General features: G+C 36.8%; 1 protein-coding gene across 1 annotated transcript in view; it reads right to left on the bottom strand.

Moving 5' to 3' along the window:
- Positions 1-22,075, bottom strand: part of OSBPL1A (oxysterol binding protein like 1A) — a 142,367-nt gene that overhangs the window by 9,840 nt on the left and 110,452 nt on the right. The window contains 5 exon segments of the mRNA XM_046671172.1: positions 237-344; positions 1,939-2,121; positions 2,983-3,080; positions 4,113-4,247; positions 17,883-17,958. Of these exon segments, the coding sequence (XP_046527128.1) occupies positions 237-344; positions 1,939-2,121; positions 2,983-3,080; positions 4,113-4,247; positions 17,883-17,958 (600 nt within the window).

The following is a 22,075-nucleotide window of genomic DNA, read 5'->3' as shown; positions in this document are numbered from 1 at the left end:
AGGTTGGAATTAAGATTCACAGAGGCTGCAGAAGCTCAGAGTTCACCCAGTCTTTCCCAGTCAGAAACTTTAATGAACTCCATTCATTAAAGGGATGGGCTGCTACTTACTCAAGAGTTATACTGACTGGTTCTTAAATGATCATCAGGCCCCACTAGAGCTTTTTAAAAAATGAAGTCCATTAGAACTGTTCAATGACAATTGAAGGGATAGATAAGTACCCTAAAGTGTCTTACTTGTGGTTTATGATTTCCACATTGCCGTACTGCTCAATCCAAAGTTTTCCCACAATGATATTATGTACACAGCAGGTAGGATTTGTCCATGTGTATGCTTCATTGTGTCTAAAAAACAAAAATTAAAACCAAAACCCAGAAAAAAAGGTGAGAAGCGTTATTTTGTTTAAAAAGTGCACTTGTCTCAAATGCCATACTCAACAAACAGATCACACTGCTGGAGATAACTAAGCTCTAATTGGTGTAACTCAGTAAAACCAGTGTAACCTGACTACTCTTATTGTTTCTTAAAAGGATGCAAAAGCTTAAGAAAAGAACTCTCTACTTCCACCAAACTCCAAATAAACTATGTATATAATCATCTGAAGCATTCAAAAGTTAGGTGAAAACATACAAAAATAAAATAAATTAGAGGTAGAAAATAAAAATGAAGTTCTATTTAGCACTTTTCAGACAAAGTACCCTCCAGCTCATCAAAGGAAAAACCATTCAGGTCATTTCAATGTAGGAGCATAAAAGGATGAGCTTAGACTTTCATACACAGCTTTATGGGATCCCTTTCTTGAGCTCCCTACTGTCTGTGGTTTTCCCCACACTCTCAGGTACCAGAGGGGGTCTTTCCTCTGGCCTTCTAGCTAGCAAGGGGAGGTTTTAGCCTCTGCTCTGCCTTGCACTTCCCACAACTGAGTCTTCCTCGGGGGCAGAGAGGTGAGAGAAAAGAAAGAGGAAAAAAGTAACAGGGATTCTCCTCACACTATTTGGACCACAGGGACCTCTTTATCAAGTTCCTCTGTTGAGAGAAAGACATTTTCTGAGTTTCAGGTACTGGTGTGGCTGCTGCTGCCACCACCACTACAGGTATGTAGTTGTGGGTCCTAGAGCTCGCTCTGGGACAAGGTTAAGAGAGAAAAATAAATGGAACTTCCCCCACTTCCTACATCCTGCAGGGGTATCTTTCTAGGTCCTCTAACCAGAAAGACAGGGTTTCTCTTGGAACTTTTTCTGTCTGCCTCCACCGCCCAGTTCCGGGATTTGGGCTGCTCTGACTCTAACCCAGGAAACATGGGGGGATAACACCAGGAAACTCACTGCCATATTGGTCTTCAGATTTTAATTTCTCTCCCCAGTCTGCCTGAGATCATTTACTTTTCAAATTCCTGAGATTGTTGCTTTACGTCTTCTGTCCAGGGTTTTTAGTTGAAATCACTGGAAAAGATAGGCTAGGGTGTGCTTACTCTATCTTAACTGGAACTGGAACTGCCTTTGAATGTAAAACTAATCTTTTTCCTATTGCTCAAGAAGAGAACTTCTAATTTACCTAAGGTCTAAGATGTGCCACACAATTGTCATTTCAATATTTCTCAAAGTGATTCATTTTGAAAGATTAACAAAATATTAGCACCATGATATACAGAAAGCCTGTTTCATAAGAACTGTCATGGAGTGATTAACTCCATTCTATCTTAAAATAGAGCCAAATACCATAGTCAAACATCATTAAACTTTTTACACATACCCAGATTGATTAACAATGGTGATTGTCACGTTTCTCAAAGTCTTTTATATGGAGGTAGATAATTTACGCTTTATAAAAGCTGCTTCTTTTTCTCCAGCTTTTAACAACAAGGTCAGGTCTGTGTGAAGGCGTATACTTATGAGTAGGCATACGTGAAAAGAGTTTAATGGCTTGATTTCAACTTACTCAAGGAGCTCCAAGGTGATGGTTCCTTTGGGTTCTGCTTCTACACTCTTTCCCCAGAACTTCAGTTTGGGGTAGATTGAACCATGAAAGATGAAATCATTGTTTAATCCTTCAGCATGAAATGCACTAATGGGTGGATGATGGCTGACCTGCTCTGAGATGAGTCTGAAACCAAGGTCATCTCTTCAGATTAAAAAAAAAAAGTAACGTTATAATTAACTCTTATCATGGAATATGGACATAATTATCATTTTGGTCGACAAGCAATGTTAAAGTATTAAAGAAACAGGTTTGACAAAGTAAATAATTCTATGTTATCATCCTGATAAAAGAACAACTCAACATATGAGAAACTGTACAAACGTAACCCAAACTACTAAATCCAATGTTATTATAATTCTAGCTACTTGAACATTAAAATAAAGAACACCCACATGAATTTGGCTGATTTAAACAAACTGGTAATATTAGCCACATAAATTTAAAAATTATCATTCCATTTGTATTAAGATAGAGAATCTAGTGTGTCCACTTCCAAACATCTACAGAATAAATGAGATCAAAACTTGTACAGAGAAGAAGAGAAAGATTCAGAAAAAATAAAGCCACATGAATTCCCCAATTGTACGTAAACAAGAAGCAGGCTACAACAGGCAAAGAGAACTGCACTTGTAGATGCCTGCACTGCCTTTATGCCAACAGTATAAATTTATGCTAACACATTTCATACGCTTCTAAGTCCCAATAATGTCTTACAATCTACATAAGGAGAACAGGACAGTCATAAATCCCATATGATCAGGAATACTGAAATCCTCGTAATTACTTTTTATAATGGTACATTTTCTGTATGTTTCAATATTTTTGACATAGTCTCTAAAATAAGTATTATAGAAACAAACATCAAATAGATTAACTTGCTCCAGTTATAGAAAATTGTTAGTGGTGATGCTCAAAATATATATATATTTTTCTCTTCATTTTAAAGGCTATATAAATCATGCAAGTTCAACTAACGATCTGGAATATAGCGAAATATCTTACCGAACTAATTCGTAAGTCTCTCCTAGAAGGGGGTTGAAAGGCTTTCCAGTGCGTTCCCACTGAGAAGCAACCGCCGATACAGCGAATGCAGCTACACACTGTGGGACAAAGCATTAGAAGTTAAAAATAGCCTTGCTTGCTCCTCATTCTCTCAGGAACTGAAATTCTGCTGAAGACTCTAATTTACAAAATTATTTTGAGGACTGATTACTTTTTAAATAGGTCTATTAAATTATGACTTTGGATTTTTAATATGGCTCTAGCAACTTTATATGCAAATATGGATATTCAGAATGAAAATTACTCTGAGTCTCTTCCTCTAGTGTCATTCTCACCATGGTTTTTACAACATTCTAAAGAGTGCTACAAATTCTCTCAAGGACTTTAAAAAACCTCTCAAACACAAAATTACTTCTAATTCCTTTAAAATTTCTAAAACGTACAACATTTTTAGGGTGGGGAGAAGAGAAAAAACTAAAACTGGTATCAAGTCCAATGAGACTGGGAAAAGCTGATTTATATAAATGAAAAAAACAGGAAGATTCCCTTTAGAATGCTCTGGCTTTGTCTGAAGGAGAACAATGTATCTATTATACTCTGCCTGTATCTAGTCCATCCAAATACATCACATAAACATCTTCTATTCAAAAGAAAATGAAAAAGTGCAATTCCTTGTTTTTTGTTTTAACCTATGGCAGTGTTTGTATATTCAAATATACACACATAAGCATAAACATATTTATGTGTGTATGTGTGTGTTCATTTCTTTTTGGAAACACCCTGAGCAAGTCTGAAAGGAAAAAGGAAGGATTTTTCCCTCTAACACAATGCTGCTTTCTAAAATGAAGACTCAGAAACAGCTCAGCAATATCTAGGTTTGATTATGGCTCACCTCCTGCTTCTCTTGCCATTTCCGTTGGTCTTTCTACTATGGCAGAACTCTGACGAGAGGGTGGCAGGGGGAAGGAATGCAGAGGACACTCCAAACATACCACGTTTCAATAACATTTCCCAACCTCATATTAGACATAACACTAATTCTGTGTAGGTGTGTTTGGGGTGGGGGATGGGAGTGGTAGCAGAGAAGTCTCTAAGACTCAAACCTCTTTCAGGGCTTGCTTGACACATACCTGCATCCTTTCCACAGGATCAGAAAATGAACTGGCCTTGTGGATGAGGTATGTATGCTCCATATATTCAGTGAGTCGCTGTAGGAAGCTCAAAGGCTCATTAAATATAACTGGCATTGTGATCTTGGATAGTTCCTATTCAACGAGAAAATGGAAACTGTGATATCCAATATAGACAGCAAACGTATCTGCTGCTATGTGTACATAACTGGTTCCGGGAAAGGAAGTCACAGAAAGTAAGAACCCATGAAATTCAACTACTTTCGATTCAATTTCCCAAATCTTTCCATAGCACCTAACAATATGAAGTATTGTTCTAGGTCTTGAAGTAAATACCAAGGCTACCCAAATATCCTCCTTGGCTTCAAGCAGCTTACAATCTAGCGGTGAGCATGAGATGATGACTATTAATAAGTTTGCCTTAGACCAGAATTAGAAAACAGGATATAAAGGTGATGAGGACACAAAAAGCAAAAATCTTCACAGTGGGCTAAGGATCAATCACATATATCACTTTTGTGAATAATTTTCCAAAAGAAATTTCAGACTGTTTTTAACTGATAACATTGAGGTTTTCTGAGCATACCAATCTACTATAAATTGTGGACTAGGGTATTAGAAAGCTATTGTGTATTTCACAGAATAGGTTTTAAATTGTTTGCCAGAGTGACACAACCACAGTAGACTTCTAAAAATAATTTAATGATGGGGCAGGGGCCTCTGGCCTGAGTTGCAACCTTTTCACTCTGTCTACCACATGCTGTCAGCAAAGAAAAGCATGAGGCCCTTGAAAAATTTCATTAGGTAACAAACTTATATTGGTATTCTCTGGAATGTTCTGATCATCTTCCCAACTTTCTACCTACCATTATCTACCTTTCCCTTGGGAATCAGGTCTTTCATGAAGCCCACTGACTAAAGTCAATGGTCAGGTGAATGGTCTCAAGGTGCCATTAAGGTTGAATACCACCTATCTTAGCTCCAACTTTTTTCCCTAAACATCCAAATTCTTACCAATCTTCACAAGTAAAAATAATGTAATCTTCACAAAAGTACAACTGGTGTGCATTAAAAAAAATAAGCTCATTCATTACCATAAAATATTGCAGAACACAGACATAGAGCAGCTCAATCTAATTAAAAGAATGGTAGGTTTATTGCTGCCTCACTGAGGAGACAAGGGAGAATAGGAACTATAAAGAGATAAAGAAAAGAAGCCTCAACTACATATACCCGAACATCTCATTAAATCCAAAAATTCACTAATGGGGCCAAGTCAAGAAAATAGAACTACCAAAACTTGTCTTAAATGAGATGTCCCAGGCTCTCTTTCTTCTACCTAGAAGCATCTTCATTGGATATTTTTCTTTTTTAAAAAACTAATAGAGGAATATATAACTCTCAGTATAAAATTTAATAATACAGAAGTAAAAACATGAAAATGCTCCTCTCCCCAGAGGCAAAGCACCATCAGCATTTTGGGATACATTGCTGTGTATTTCTACCAAGTGTGTATACACATATATCTTATTGTTGTTGTTTCTTTTAAACACATGGGATCCACTCTATGTATTGACCCATGACTTGCTTTTTCCATTTTTACTCTTCTCTGGTGGTCTTACGCACATATAAGGTACACCAATGAGTCTGTCAAGTTCTTTGTAATCACTGGATGGTGTAATGGTAAGACCACAGAACCGGACTGCATTCCACTGCTGGCTTTCTCATTTGCTAGCTGTGTGACTATGGCCAAGTTAAACTCTGCCAGTTTCCTCATCAATAACACGGCACTACAGTAGTATCTACCACAAGGCATCGTTATAAGACTAATATTTGCAAAACACTTAGACCAGTTCTGGGCATATTAGTAAATGCTATAAGTGTTTGTTAAATTAAAAAAAAAGTCTATATATAGATATACCACGCACTATTTAATCATATATCTTTTAAAACATGGATAAATATGGCTTTAAAGTAGATTTCTCTAAGTGGAATTCCTGAGTCAAAGGTACAGTCATTTAAAATTTTTATAGCTGTTACCAAGCTAAATGTCTTCCAAAAAGGCTTTACCAATTTGTATTCCCACCAATACTGCATGAGAGTCAGATCTTTTAACATCAAACGGAGCGGCACTCCTTCCAATCTTCATTTAGATGTGTACACTCTTTCCTTACATAAATATTTAATTGAAGAATACTCTAAAATTATAATGGTGGTGGGTAAATCACTTATAACTCTCGCATGAAACTAAAAAACAAAAGTATTCAAAATGACTGTAACAACAATACTTTCTTAACAGATATACAATGAAAAAAGATGTAAATTGTGACATCAAAAACATAAAATGGGGGGGAGTATAAAAACACAGAGCTTCTGTATGCATTTAAAGTTAAGCTGTTATCAGCTTAAAATACACTGTTCTAAATAGAAGATGTTTTAAGTCTTATAAAACAAAAGCAAAAACCTACAGTAGATACATAAAGAGAAAGGTATCAAGCACACTACTACAGAAAATCATAAATCACAAAGGAGCGTGGACATGGCACCACTCATCAAGCCATGCTGAGGTAGCATCCCACATGCCACAACTAGAAGGACCCACAACTAAAAAATACACAACTATGTACTGGGGGGCTTTGGGGAGAAAAAGAAAAAAATAAAATCTTTAAAAAAAAAAAGAAGACTGAAACCATATCAAGCATCTTTTCCAACCAAAATGATATGAAATTAGAATAAATTATAATAAAACTGGAAAATTCACAATACATGGAGATTAAACAACATGCTACTGAACAACCAACAGGTAAAAGAAGAAATCAAAATAACAATCAAAAACTATCGTGAGACAAGAGAAAATGGAAATATACCAAAACTTATGGGATGCAGCAAAAGCAGTTCCAAGAGGACGTTCACAGCAATAAATACCTACATTAAGAAACAAGAAAGATCTCAAATAAACAGCCTAAGTTTACACCTCAACAAAATAGAAGAACAAACTAAACCCAAAATTAGTAGAAGGAAGGAAATAACAAAGCTCAGAGTAGAAATAAATGAAATAGAGACTAAAAAGACAACAGAAAAGATCAATGAAACTAAGCGCTGGTTTTCTGAAAAGATAAACACATCAGAGAAACCTTCAGCTAGACTCACCAAGGAAAAAAGAGCAAGATGGCTCAAATAAATAAAATTATAAACGAAAGAGGAAGCTTTACAACTGAGACCACATGAGTACAAAGGATCATAAGAGACTACTATGAATAATTACATGCCAACAAATTGGACAACCTAGAAGAAACAGATAAATTCCTAGAAATATACAACCTACCAAGACTGGATCATGAAGAAGTAGAAAGTGTGAATGGACCAGTTACTAGTAAGGAAATTGAAGCAGTAGTAAAAAATCTCCCAACAAACAAAAGTCCAAGATCAGATGACTTCACTGGTGAACTCTGCCAGACATTTAAAGAACAATTAATACCTATCTTCCTCAAAATCTTCCAAAAAACAGAAAAGGAAGGAACACTTCCAAATTTATTTTACTAGGCCAGCATTACCCTAATACCAAAATCAGACAAGGATACCACAAGAAAAGAAAATTATAGGCCAATATCCCTGATGAACATAGTTGTAAAAATCCTCAACAAAATACTGGCAAACCAATTCAACAGTACATTAAAAGGATCATAAATCATGATCAAGCGGGATTTATTCCAGGGATGCAAGGATGGTTCAACACTCACAAATCAATCAATGTGATACACCACATTAACAAATGAAGGATAAAAAATCGTAAGATCATCTCAATAGATGCAGAAAAAGCACTGGACAAAATTTAACATCTTTTCAAGATAAAAACTCTCAACAAACTGCATATAGAGGGAATGTACCTCAACATAATAAAAGCCAAATATGACAAGCCCACAGCTAACATACTCAATGGTGAAAAGTTGAAAGCAACTCCTCTAAGATCCAGAACACGACAATCCCCACTCTCACCAATTTTATTCAACATAGTATGGAAGTTCTTGCCTAGTTAGTTAGGCAAGAAAAATAAATAAAAGGCATCCAAATCAGAAAGAAAGAAGTATAATTGTTTCTATTTGCAGATGACATGATATTTTATGTATATATATATATATATATATATATATATATATATAGAAAACTCTAAAGACTAAACCAAAACACTGTTTGAACTAAATTCAGTAAAGTTGCAGGATACAAAAATCAATATATAAAAATCAGTTGTGGGGCCAGCCCTGTGGCCAAGTGGTTAAGTTCACATGCTCCACTGCAGCAGCCCAGGGTTTCACTGGTTTGGATCCTGGGTGCAGACATGGCACGACTCATCAAGCCAGGCTGAGGCAGCATCCCACATGCCACAACTAGAAGGATCCACAACTAAAAAATATACAACTATGTACGGGGGGGCTTTGGGGAGAAAACGGAAAAATAAAATCTTAAAAAAAAAAATCAGTTGCATTTCTATACACCAACAACAAACTCAGAAAGAGAAATTAAGAAAACAATCCTATTTACAATAGCATCAACAAGAATAAAATACTTATGGCTAAATTTAACCAAGGAGGTGAAAGATCTAAACACTGAAAACTATGAGATATTAGTGAAAGAAATTGCAAAAGACAGAAATATATGGAAAGATATTCTGTGCTCATGAATTGGAAAAATTAACATTATTAAAATGTCCGTACTATCCAAAGCAATCTACAGATTCAATGCAATCCCTATCAAAATATCAATGGCATTTTTGACTAGAAAAAACACTCCTAAAATTTGTACGGAACCACAAAAGAGTACAAGTAACTAAGTAATCTGGAGAAAAAAGAACAAAGTTGTAGGCGTCATGCTCCCTGATTTCATACTATATTACAACGCTACAGCAGTTAAAACACTATAGTATTGGCATAAGAAGACACATAGATGAATGAAATACAATAGAGAGCACAGAAAGAAACCTGTGGATAAATGGTCAATAGATTTTTCTGCATGTATGAGGCAGATTTGCCCTGAGCTAATACCTGTGCCAATCTTCCTCTATTTTGTATGTGGGTCACTACCACAGCACAGCTGCCAAGAAGCAATGTAGGTCCATACTCAGGAACTGAACTTGGGCCACCAAAGTGGAGTGCACTGAACTTCACCACTAGGCCATGGGGCTGGCCCAATCAATTGATTTTTGACAAAGGAACAAATAATATACAATGGGGAAAAGATAGTCTCTTCAATAAATAGTGCTAGGAAAACTGGACAGCCATATGCAAAAGAACGAAACTGGACCCCTACCTTATAGCATACACAAAAATCAACTCAAAGTGGATTTAAAGACTTTAATGTAAGAATTGAAACTATAAAACTACTAGAAGAAAACACAGTGGGTAAGATGCTTGACATTGGTCTTGCTGATGATTTTTTAGATTTGAGATCAAAAGCAAAGGCAATAAAAGCAAAAGTAAACAAGTGAGACTACATCAAACAAAAAGCTTCTGCACAGCAAAGGAAACCATCAACAAAGTGAAACAATATTTGCAAATCATATATTTGATAAAAGGTTAATATTCAAAAAAATAAAGAACTCACACAACTCGACAGCAGAAAAACAAACAATCTGATTAAAAAATGGGGAGAGGAACTGAATAGACATTTTCCCAAAGACAATATATATAGAGGTACATGAAAAGGTGCTCAACATCACTAATTATCAGGGAAATGCAAATCAAAACCACAATGAGGTATCACCTCACACCTGTTAGGATAGCTTTTCTCAAAAAGACAAGAGATAAATGCTGGCAAGGATGTGGAGAAAAGGGAACCCTTGTGCACTATTAGTGGGAATTGGTACAGCCACTATGGAAAACAGTATAGACGTTTCTCAAGAAATTAAAAATACAACTACCAAATGATCCAGTAACCCCAGTTTCAGGTATATCCAAAGGAAATGAAACCGTTACCTCAAGAGATACTTGTACTCTCCTGTTCACTGCAGTATTTTTCACAATAGCCAAGGTACGGAAACAACTTAAGTGTCCATCAATGGAGGGATGGATCAAGAAAATGTCATATATACATATATACACACATACATACAGTGGAATATTATTTGGTCTTAAAAAAAAAGCAAATCCTGCCACTTGTGACAATATGAATGAAAGTGGAGGGCATTATGCTAAGCGAAACAAGCTTAGGAAGACAAATACTTCATGGTATCACTTATATGTGGAGCCTTAAAAAATAGTCAAACTCATAGAAACAGAGTAGAAAGGTGGTTGCCAGGGGCTGAGGGGTGGGGAAAACAGGGAGAGTTTGGTAAAATGGTACAAACTTTCAGTTGTGAGATGAATAAGGTCTGGGGATCTAATGTATAATCTGGTGACTACAGTTGACAACGCTGTATTGTATAGCTGAAATTTGTTGAGAGTAGAACTTAAATGTTCTCACCAAAAAGAAAAAAAAATATGTGAAGTGATGGATATGTTAATTAACTTGATCAGGGGAATCCCTTCACCATGTATACATATCTCCAATCATTTTGGTGTATACTTTAAATATCTTATAATTTTGTCAATTATACCTCGAAAGAAAAAACCCAAACAAAACAACCAAGCAATCTTGTGGTATGGAATATGCATGTAGAGATAAAACTATTTCAGAGTGTTTTTTAAAAAAAATTTGACTGAGCAGCTGGTAGGTGCCAGGCACTGTCTTAGGCACTGGATTAAAAACCTTGTTACAGGCGCTCCTGACCTGGAATGCCTTGCTCTCTTAACTCTTGTACTTCCTACCCTTAATTCAAGGCCCAGTTCAAGTCTCTCCTCCTCAACTATTCTAGCACTCACTGATTTCTCACCTCTTCCAACTCTTGGAGTACCAGAAGCTCCTGCTCACCAGTTAGCGTTTCATCATGTATTAGATGATATTACCTGCTGTTATGTCATGGGTGCTAACCAGCTTATCTTGCTAACCATACAGTAATATAATTCCCAGAGGGAGGGATAATACTTCGTACTCCACCTGTATCCTCATCACCTCAGGGAAGAAGAGCACATTGCAGGTGGCCCCTGCCCCACAGGCTCCTATATATTCCCACTGCCCCCTGAGTTTCTTCCTCTTTGGAAATTTATCACAACCTACTGCATTTTCCCACCTCCTTCACTGGAATACAAGCTCCTTGAAGTCAAAACCGTCTTGTTTAATGACGTGCAACAGTTCACATGGCGAAATGTCAAGTAAAACAGTAGGCTACAAAGCGACATGTTAAAAAATACTCTAATTTTGTAAAATATCTTTTATAGACAGGGAAACAAATATTGGAAGGTTACAGCACTAAAAGGTTAACAGTTGTTTTCTCTAGGAGTTGGTACTATAGGTAATCTTAATTGTCTTCCTTATTCCAAATTTCCTAAAACAAACATACATTGCTCTTCTAATCAGTAGTAAAACAAGAGATATTATGTCAAATCCTAACACTTTCAGCCTGGCAAAAGAAAAGAATGGGGAAACTAATAACCTTGCACCACAGAAAATGGACCACCTTATAACATATACTTTGCTTTTTCTCTTGTACATTTTATGATTAGCATAACGTAAGTGTGTAACTGGCATGACGGAAAAAGCGGAACAAAAAAATATGCTCAGATTCGTCCAGTCCTAAGTTCTAGGTAGAGTAAAGAGTTGTGGTTAAAACAATGAGTTCTGAACACAAAGTGGAATGGTGGTTGCCAGGGGCTGGGGAGGGGGGATGGGGGGGATAGTGCTTAACGACTACAGAGTGTCGGTTCCGCAAGATGAAAAGAGTTCTGAGGGTGGATGGTGGTGATGGCAGCTCAACAATGAAAATGTACTCAGCCATGAACTGTACACTTAAAGATGGTTAAGATGGTAAACTTTATGTCATGTGTATTTTACCACAATTTTTTAAAAAGGAAAAAATAATAATGGGCTCTGAGATCAAAAACCAGTTGCCACCCATTGCTTGTGTCGCCATGAGTTCCTCACCTCTCCCCAAAGTAGGGATTTCATTACGAACCTCACAGGGCTTGTAAAGATTAGATTAATTAATTCATAGAAAATACTTACAATGGTGCCAGGCATATGCTAAGCAAGCAATAAGTGTAGCTATTATCATTATTACTAATAATACATCCCAGAGCTCCAGGTCCTCCAAGGTTGCATAGAGTGAGGAGGCTTCAGAGGCTGGGATACTTCACCCTGTCACCTGGGCAGCCAAGCTGTAGAAAAGCTACTTAGATGGCAGCATGGCTTATGAGTCCTGGCCTTAAAAGGTGAGGGAGTGAGGGAAGAAGCACCTGCTCCCCCTCACGCCCCAGCCAGGAGGGATCACTGTAGTCCCTGCTGCTCAGGTTCTCACTGCTGGCTGGATGTCCTATCCAATCCCCAAGACGACAGGGTGGTGACACGAGCCCTATCCCTTGACTAGTATGTGACACAAACTATGCCGTTTCCAGCTCAGCTCTCTTCCTGTTTTCTACATTTTACTCTGTTGTGCACAACAGCAGGATGAGATTTACTTTAAAGGAATTTAAAGGATTTACTCATTAAAGGAATAAAGAATTTTACCTCTAAGTTTGATTCTGGATTTTTTTTTCCTGAAAAATACTAGAAGGACTATAAAACATTCACTATGGGAATAAGAGAGGTGCTGGGGGTGACAGAGCATTTTAGCTCTGCCCTAATTATGGTGGATCAGATAGGATCCTGGCCTAGGGACTTAATTTTTCATCTCTAAAGCAATGCTGTGTATGTTGGCATTTCTTCACATATATCTCTTTGGGAAAATATACAGGCAAGACGGGACAGTCAAGTGTCTACTAGCCATTGGTTGCTCAACACCACTTAGCTAGACTTTATATGAGTTAGCAACTCAATGAAAAAAAGGGTGGTGAAAAAAACTCCAGAGACCAAGGCACGAAGGACATGGTCTTACCATCAATTCAATGGGTACATTATTTTTTACTCACTTCAAAAGCTCCTAAAATTCTAAAAGGTTCTTTAAATCCAATTTTGTAATCTAGAATAATTTAAATATCTTCCTATTTCTTTTAGTAACTCAGAATGTAAGCATTTAAGGAAATGAAATGGCACACATCTGGGCCACATAACAGGGAGGGAGTGGAAGGGGAAAAAAGACCTGAGAGAATATATACACATAATTCCAGACTGCCGTAAAAAAGCTATTTTAAAATAAAGCAACGGACCTGCAACTTTATTGCCTCTATTAGTCTGTATTACTTTTAAATAATCTTACAATTATTTTAACTGTTAAAATCTACATATCTTCCCTGTATATGTAATGAAAAACTCAGTGACGCAAACTATATTCATTCCCTCTTGGAAATTCACAGAGACACTATTTTTACCTCCAATAAAATGAAGTTTGGTATTGGATTCTCCAGATATTGTATACAACTAATTAGCTCTGGGTATATTCCAATAATAGGAAAAGCAACAACGCACAATATGAAGGTCAAGTTTCAGGAAGAAACATTAGCTCGAATACTTTTATCACTGAGAGCTTCAGTCAGCTTGAAAAATTAAATATTTATGCCAGGCAATTCTATCTTGTGACCCAGCTAAAAGCAAAGTTTAAATTTATCCATGCAAATTAATAGCAACCGATGATGAAACTGAAGAAACTCTTAATTGCAATTGCTCATCAGCTGACAAACTGAGAAGAAAAAAAGAGGGAAGGTTGCTTCGTCATTTGAGCACTATATAAACAACCCGAAGAGAAGGCCAATTGGATCCCAACTGAAATGGAAAATATTTTATATATGTAATGTCTAGCATCATAACACCCAAATTTGCAAATATTTAAGACCTGGGTTACAGAGAGAAACTCAACTTAGGTCTTAGGCTAAGTCTGTCTGCTCGTTTGCCCAGGCAGCCAGCCTTTGGGTACGGTCCTCACCTACGACTCAAGCACTAAGTGAGCCTCTAGGCTCTTCACTGATAGTCAAGTGTCAGCAGCAGTCTTGGCTCTGTTCCTTGGATGTGCCTTCTGCAAGATGACATTGGCACTGGATCCTTCCTCCACAACACCTCTCCCACAGCCACCAAGGATGTAAAAATTCACCCTTCTTATGTTCAAGGGCCTCGGGGGTCAACGGTCTTTCCCATCTTGTGCTACTCAGTCCCCTCCCTCTCCACAAGATGTGTACCATCTATGAGTTTAGCATTGCATGAGAGGTTCTTGTATCTGAATACCATTGACTACGCCCAAAACAGTCACACTAAGACCTTACAAGACAGTCTTCCTGGGACCACTCTGAACAAGAAGTTTGAAAAAAGCCTGCTGCCCCCACACCTTTTGCTGAGTTCACAGTTGGTTATGTCACTGTTCCTCAGCAATCAGAGACCAGCCCAGGGGAAACACAACGGCGGAATGAGGAGAGGATACATACCCAGAAATGAAGGAACTATGGAGCAGGAAAGAGGTATGTGTTTGTGCGTGAACTGAACCACACTCTGCGCACCTTGGTGCAACCAGTGGTAGTCAAGAAAGTCAAGAAAAGCTATGAGGTAAAAGATAAACAGAAAGATATTCTTTTCCTATTCTTTCTGTCTAGTAGCTGAATATTTTCAGAGTTCAGAGGCAGTTTGAGCCCTCTTGCTAGAGGCATTTAACCAAAGGTTGGACATCAGCTAGATGGGAATGTGGAAGGACAACTGAAGCAACGGCTGGAAGCTTGGACTGGATCATAGTTTTCACATTGTATTCATTCAAGGTACATGAAGGGACCTGAAGACTGTCCAGCTGGTAAGTGGGCAGGGATGCTTTAAGGGAATCGATTTCCAGATGCTCAACCTCCATATGCATTCTTACCTAAAAACTGAGAGGCCAAAGAATGTATTTGCATTGGATGTACTACTGTTCCTCTTTTCCCACTTTTCCTTTTACAACTGCACTTCTGCTACTTAAAAAAAAAAAAAAAAAAAAAAGGACATATCTCACATCATCCTGAAACACAGGACAGTATTCCTGCCCTGAAGTATAAAAATCTTCAGGCCATCAAATGAAAGCTGGCTTAGAAATACAGTATTGGTATCAATGAAGCCTCTTTTAATCAAGCACTACTAATCTACATGAGAGTTCCAGGACTTTCCATTCTTCAGATAAGGGAAAGACTTGACATTAAAAATGAGGTCTTCCAGCCGTTTCTCTCCATGTTAGAATGTTCTAATTTCAAGATGATGGTAGAGATGCTAAATTTTGTTTAATTACTTTGCTTCTTCTGTCCCCTGTCTCTCAAGTCAGAATTTCAGAGATTTGACAAAGCTCCAAATCTTATCTAGATCTATATCTATCTTACATTTAGAGTTCAAGAATGGGACAGTCGTCACAGTGACATATACTAATATGCTCATCTAAATCCAAAAACAGCACCACACTCCTGTCAGTTGACCTGGGAGGCACCTGGCTGTGGTTGGGCCCTATGGCTATGTGGCAGGCATTCTGCATCAAATGAAGGAGTTAAATCTCTGGTTGTGAGGGAAAAATTTTAAGGCTCATGGTAAAATAAAAGCACTTCATCAAAAAAATTATATTGGCAAAGGTTTGTTTCAGTGAAAAATAGTTCAAACCCCTTCCCAATATTACAAGGCATATGTGTGTGTGAGAGGAAATAGTTACATGAATCAAGAGTTGAGAGCCCTGATAAAGCTTCTCCAGTACATTTCCCAGAGACTGAGACATCTGTGATTCCAATGGAAGGTAACAAGACATTTTGCAAGTTAAGTTTTGCAAATTTTTGTTTTCAATAACCTTGAAGGAGGTCCTAATCGAATTGTCAGCTTATGGACCATAAAAAATTATTTTTGATAATACAGTTATGTGTCACTTAACAATGGAGATAAGTTTGGAGAAATGTGTCAATAGATGATTTCGTTGCTGTGTGAACATCAGAGTGTACTTACACAAACCTTGATGGTGTAGCCTAGTGTGTCTAGGCTATATGGTACTAATCCTATGAGACCACCGTTGAATACGCAGTCCACTGCTAACCAAAATGTGGCACGTGACTGTGTATTACTATCTGATTTTTGGCATATAGTTGGGAAGGGCTCACGGAACTGAATGATATTGCTAGATATTAAAAAACACAAAACTCCTACTCCCATCTGTCTATTAATGTGAGCAAGGTTTCTTAATCTTCAAATCTATTAAAAAATAAGCATATAATTGTTACTGAAAATCCTGCCTCATTCTAGCAAGAGGGTGACATTCATTCTCAGATATCTACACTCAATTGAAAAAAATCCATTTCACTAATAAGATTTTACCTTTTATGTTAATATTTTCACAAATTTTGTAATGTCTGTTATTTTTATCACTCATATACTAATATTTGTAAGAATAACTTGATGGAAAGAAACTTTTGGAAGTAAAGTCTTATGGTCATAGGATATAAACTTTAATTTTTATAGGTATGTTTTGTGATAGCAAAGTATGGTAGAGGAACCAATAAGAGACCTTAAAGATTAAAAAAAATAAGTTAGGATAACATTCTATAGAAAATATGAAATAAAAATGTGAGTTAAAGGAGCAAATGGAACTATAAACTTTTTGACTCTTAACAGCTTGCTCTCATATTTAACAGAACAATGGTGGCATTCAAATCTCTACGGTATTTGGTTCTACTGCATATCTTTAAAAGAATGACATGACATTTTCACTTAAAAAAGTCAGTATTTATAACATATAAGACCTTTTTCATCTCTTATAATAACCCAACACTAATATTCTATGACCCCAAGATACTGAGCAAACAGAGGGCCCGCATTTGATGGCCCCAGTTGCAAATGCCTACTCAAATTTTGTGCCTAGGTGTCTTGCTTTTCTCACCCTGGTGCTGGCCCTGGTTTCCAAAGTCATTAAGTAGGAATACCCATGACCTAACCTCTGGGTGAGTCCTGCTGAGAGACCTTAAAGGCATGGGAGAGAAGAGGGGGAAGAAAACAGGGGACAATGGGATTACGGGATTAGATTCCTTCAACAAAAGCTCAATGGGGGTAAGGAAATAAGGAGCAAAGGAACCAGTATCACTATTAATTCTGAACTGGGAATTTGTCTGGTAAAAGCTTCAATCACAAAGAGACTTAGGATTGAATTCCAGTCATGTAAAGTATTCATTTCATGTAGTACAATCCAACATTTTGGTAACATAATCCTGTCCAAAACAGATCAGGAGAAACAAAGGAAGGGTGTCATTAGTTTTGGAAATCTAAGTCTCTATATTCTTTTCAGAAAAAAGCAAAGCAAAATGTGTATTTATGAGGAAGTGGAGGATGGGGGGCAAAGTGAGCCTGGCTGGAGAAGGTGCTCCAGGGCGCCATGGTCCAGACTGACAAATGCCTAAAGAATATACTTTGACTTTCCTTCCTGATTAAGGCAAAATTACACCTAGACCATACCTGGCAGATAAGCAACTATCATGAGTTCTTAAAAGCCACATATTTTGAATAATGATATTGCACCATAAAGCTATATCATCATATCATAAATGAAGGGCATAATAACAGAAGTCACATTAAAGCCATATCAAATGGTATAAAGAGTGGTTCAAAAACTGTCAGGAAAACCTATAGAAAACTTTTCCTGATTTCTGATTCTCAAGTTTCCATAAACACTGTTGTGTATCACTTTTATGCCAACATTATGATTCCATTCTAAAGGATACGCAGTGAAACACCTATCAGCTTAATGTTATATTATAAATTTGACAGTTAATTTACCATTCCAATACATTTTCTGAGGATGCTCCAGATACTGAAGTCATTTCTGGAAAACATGGGGGAGGGCAAGCTTGTTCTGGAAAAAGAAAAGAAAAATAAAGATTTAATTTTAATGCCCTTGATGCTGGGAAGGAAAAGTTACTGTCATTAATTAAGAGCAACAGGTACATGAAAAGATGCTCAACATCACTAGTCATCAGGGAAATGCAAATTAAAACCACAGTGAGATATCACCTCATGCTTATCAGAATGGTCATCATAAAAAGACAACAGAAAACAAGCGTTGGCATGGATGTGGAGAAAAGGGAATCCTTGTGCACTGCTGGTGGGATTATAAATTGACATAGCCACTATGGAAAATCGTATGGAGGTTCCTCAAAAAATTAAAAATAGAACTACCATATGATCCAGTAATTCCACTTATGGGAATATATCTACAGGAAACGAAAACACTAACTTGAAAAGATATCTGCACCCCCACGTTCACAGCAGCATTATTTATAATAGCCAAGACATGAAAACAATGTAAGTGTCCACTGATGGGTAAATGGATAAAGAAGTTGTGGTGTAACAGCCAACACCACAGAAATACAAAGGATCATAAAAGATTACTACAAACAATTATATGTCAACAAACTGGACCTAGAAGAAATAGATAAATTCCTAGAAACATACAATCTTCCAAGACTGAACCAAGAAGAAACAGAAAATCTGAAAAGACTGATTACTAGTAATGAAATTGAATCAATAATCAAAAAAACTTCCAACAAACAAAAGTCCAGGACATCTTCACAGATGAATTCAACCAAACATTTAAAGAAGAGTTAATACTTATCTTTCTCAAACTATTCTAAAAAATCGAACAGGAAGAAATGCTTCCAAACTCATTCTATAAGGCCAGCACTACCCTGATACCAAAATCAGACAAAGAGATTAAAAAAAGAAAATTACAGGCCAATATCCCAGATGAACACAGATGTAAATGTCCTCAACAAAAATAATTACAAAATCAAATTCAACAATATGTGAAAAGGATCACACACCATGATCAACTGGGATTTATCCCAGGGATGCAAGGATGGTTCAATACCTGCAAATCAATCAACATGATACACCACATTAACAAAACGAAAAATAAAAATCATATGATCACCTCAATAGATGCAGAAAAAGCATCTGAAAAAATTCAACACCTATTTATGATAAAAACTCTAAACAAAGTAGGCTAGAAGGAAGATACCTCAACAGAACAAAGGCTATACATGACAAATCCACAACTAACATCATACTCAATGGTGAAAAGCTGAAAGCATTTCCTCTAAGATCAGAAACAACACAAAGATGCCAACTCTTGCCACGTTTATTGAATATAGTATTGGAACTCCTAGCCACAACAATCAGATAAGATTGTTACCTTGGGATGAAAATACATCCCAATTGGAATGAAGGAAGTAAAACTGTGATTATTTGCAGATGACATGATACCATATAAAGAAAATCCTAAAGACTCCACCAAAAAAATATTAGAACTAATAAATGAATTCAGTAAAGTTGCAGAATACAAAATCAATATACAGAAATCTACCGTGTTTCTATACATCTGAATAACAAACAATCTGAAAGAGAAATTTAAAAAACAATCCCATTTACAATTGCACCAAAAAGAATAAAATGCCTAGAAATAAATTTAACCAAGGAAGTGAAAGACCTGTACTCTGAAAACTATAAGACATTGATGAAAGAAACTGAAGATGACACAAATAAACGGAAAGACATACTGTGCTAAAACACCAGAAGAATTAATATTGTTAAAATGTCCATACTGGACCTTGAGGGTATTATGTTAAATGAAATAAGCAGACAGAGAAAGACAAACACCATATGATTTCACTCACATGTGGAAGATAAACAAATATATGGACAAAGAGAACAGATTAGTGGTTACCAAAGGGGAAGGGGGTTGGGAGGTGGGCATAAGGAGTAAAGGGGCACACATATATAGTGACTGACAAATAATAATGTACAACTGAAATTTCACAATGTTATAAACTATTATGACCTCAATAAATTTTTTTAAATGTCCATACTAACAGATTCAAAGCAATCCCTATCAAAATACATTGGCATTTTGCATCAATGGCATTTTTCACAGAACTAGAGCAAATAATCCTAAAATTTGCATGGAAGACCCCCAATAGTCAAAGCAATCTTGAGAAAGAACAAAGCTGGAGGTATCATGCTCCCTGATTTCAGACTATACCACAAAGCATTAGTAATCAAAACTGTATGGTACTGGTGCAAAAACAGACACATAGATGAATGGAACGGAATAGAGCCCAGAAATAAACCCACATTTATGTGGTCGATTAATCTACAACAAAGGAGGCAAGAATATACAAGGGGGAAAAGATAGTTTCTTTAACAAATGGTGTTGGGTAAACTGGACAGCTACATGAAAAAGAATGAAAATGGGCCACTTTCTTACATCTTATACAAAAACAAACTCAAAATGTATTAAAGACTTAAGACCTGAAGCCATAAAACTCCTAGAAGAAAACATAGGCAGTAAGTTCTTTGACATTGGTCTTAGCAATATTTTTTTGGATCTGTCTCCTCAGGCAGAGGCAACAAAAACAAAAATTAACAAATGGGACTACATCAAACTAAAAAGCTTTTGCACAGTGAAGAAAATCATCAACAAACCGAAAAGGGAACCTAATGAATGGAAGGAGATATTTGCAAATGATATATCCAATAAGAGATTAACATCCAAAATATATAAAGAACTTGTACACCTCAATATCAAAGAAACAATAGAATTAAAAGATGGGCAGAGGACCTGAACAGACATTTTCCCAAAGAAGATGTATGGATGGCCACCAGACAAATGAAAAGATGCTCAACATCACTAATCATCAGCGAAATGCAAATCAAAACCACAATGAGATATCACCTCACACCTGTCAGAAAGGCTATTATGAAAAAAACAACAAATAACAAGTGTCGGCGAGGATATGGAGAAAAGGGAACCCTTGTACACTATTGGTGGGAGTGTAAATTGGTGCAGCCACTATGCAAAATACTAAAATTTTTAATCAAAAATTAAAAATAGAAATACCATACAATCCGGCAATTCCATTTCTGGGTATTTATCCAAGGAAAACAAAAACTCTAATTCGAAAAGATATATGCAACCCTAGGTTCATTGAGGCATTATTCAGAACAGCCAAGATATGGAAGCAATCTAAGCGTCCAGTGATAGATGAATGGATAAAGACGATGTGATACACACACACACACACACACACACACACAGACACACACACACTGGAATATTTTTTGTTAGTGCTGTGGAGTTAATTCTCACTCCTAGTGACCCTGTGTAGGCAGAGCAAAACCCAGCCAAGTCTTTTTGCACCATCCTCTCACCTTCTGGCACTGTATCAGACAATGCTCCACTGCTATCTATAGGATTTTCATGGCCAATTTTTTTGGAAGTGGGTGGCCAGGTCCTTCTTCCTAGTCTGTCTTAGTCTCGAAGCTCCACTGAAACCTGTCCACTATTGGTGACTCTGCTGGTATTTGAAATACTGGTGGCATAGCTTTCAATATCACAATAACACACAGCTGCCACAGTACAACAGGTGACAGATGAGTGGTGTATTTCCTTGAGTGGGAAACAAACCCAAGCCATGGCAGTGAGAGCACCGAACCTTAATCACTAGACAATCAGGGCTGGCTAAAATGGACAATTACTTAGCCATAACAAAAACATCTTGCCATTGGTGACAACATGGATTGACCTAGAGGGTATTATGCTAAGTGAAATAAGTCAGACAGAGAAAGACAAATACCATATGATTTCACTTATATGTGAAATCTAAAAAACAAAAAAAATGAACAAACAAAACAAAACAGAAACAAACTCATAGATACAAAGAACAAACTGATGGTCACCAGAAGGTAGGCAGGTGGAGGGATGGGTGAAATATGCGAAGGGGATTAAGAGGTGCAAACTTCCAGTTACAAAATAAGTCACAGGGATATAATGTACAGCATAGGAAATATAGTCAATAATATTGTAATAACTTTGTATGGTGACAGATGGTTACTAGACTTCTGGGATCATTCACCACATATACAAATGTTGAGTCACTACGTTGTACACTTGAGACTAATATAATATTGCATGT

Source organism: Equus quagga, chromosome 9, assembly GCF_021613505.1.
Source record: "Equus quagga isolate Etosha38 chromosome 9, UCLA_HA_Equagga_1.0, whole genome shotgun sequence".
NCBI classification, from domain to species: domain Eukaryota; kingdom Metazoa; phylum Chordata; class Mammalia; order Perissodactyla; family Equidae; genus Equus; species Equus quagga.
Note: the sequence above shows the minus strand (reverse complement) of the source record. Positions and strands in the feature narration are given on the sequence as shown.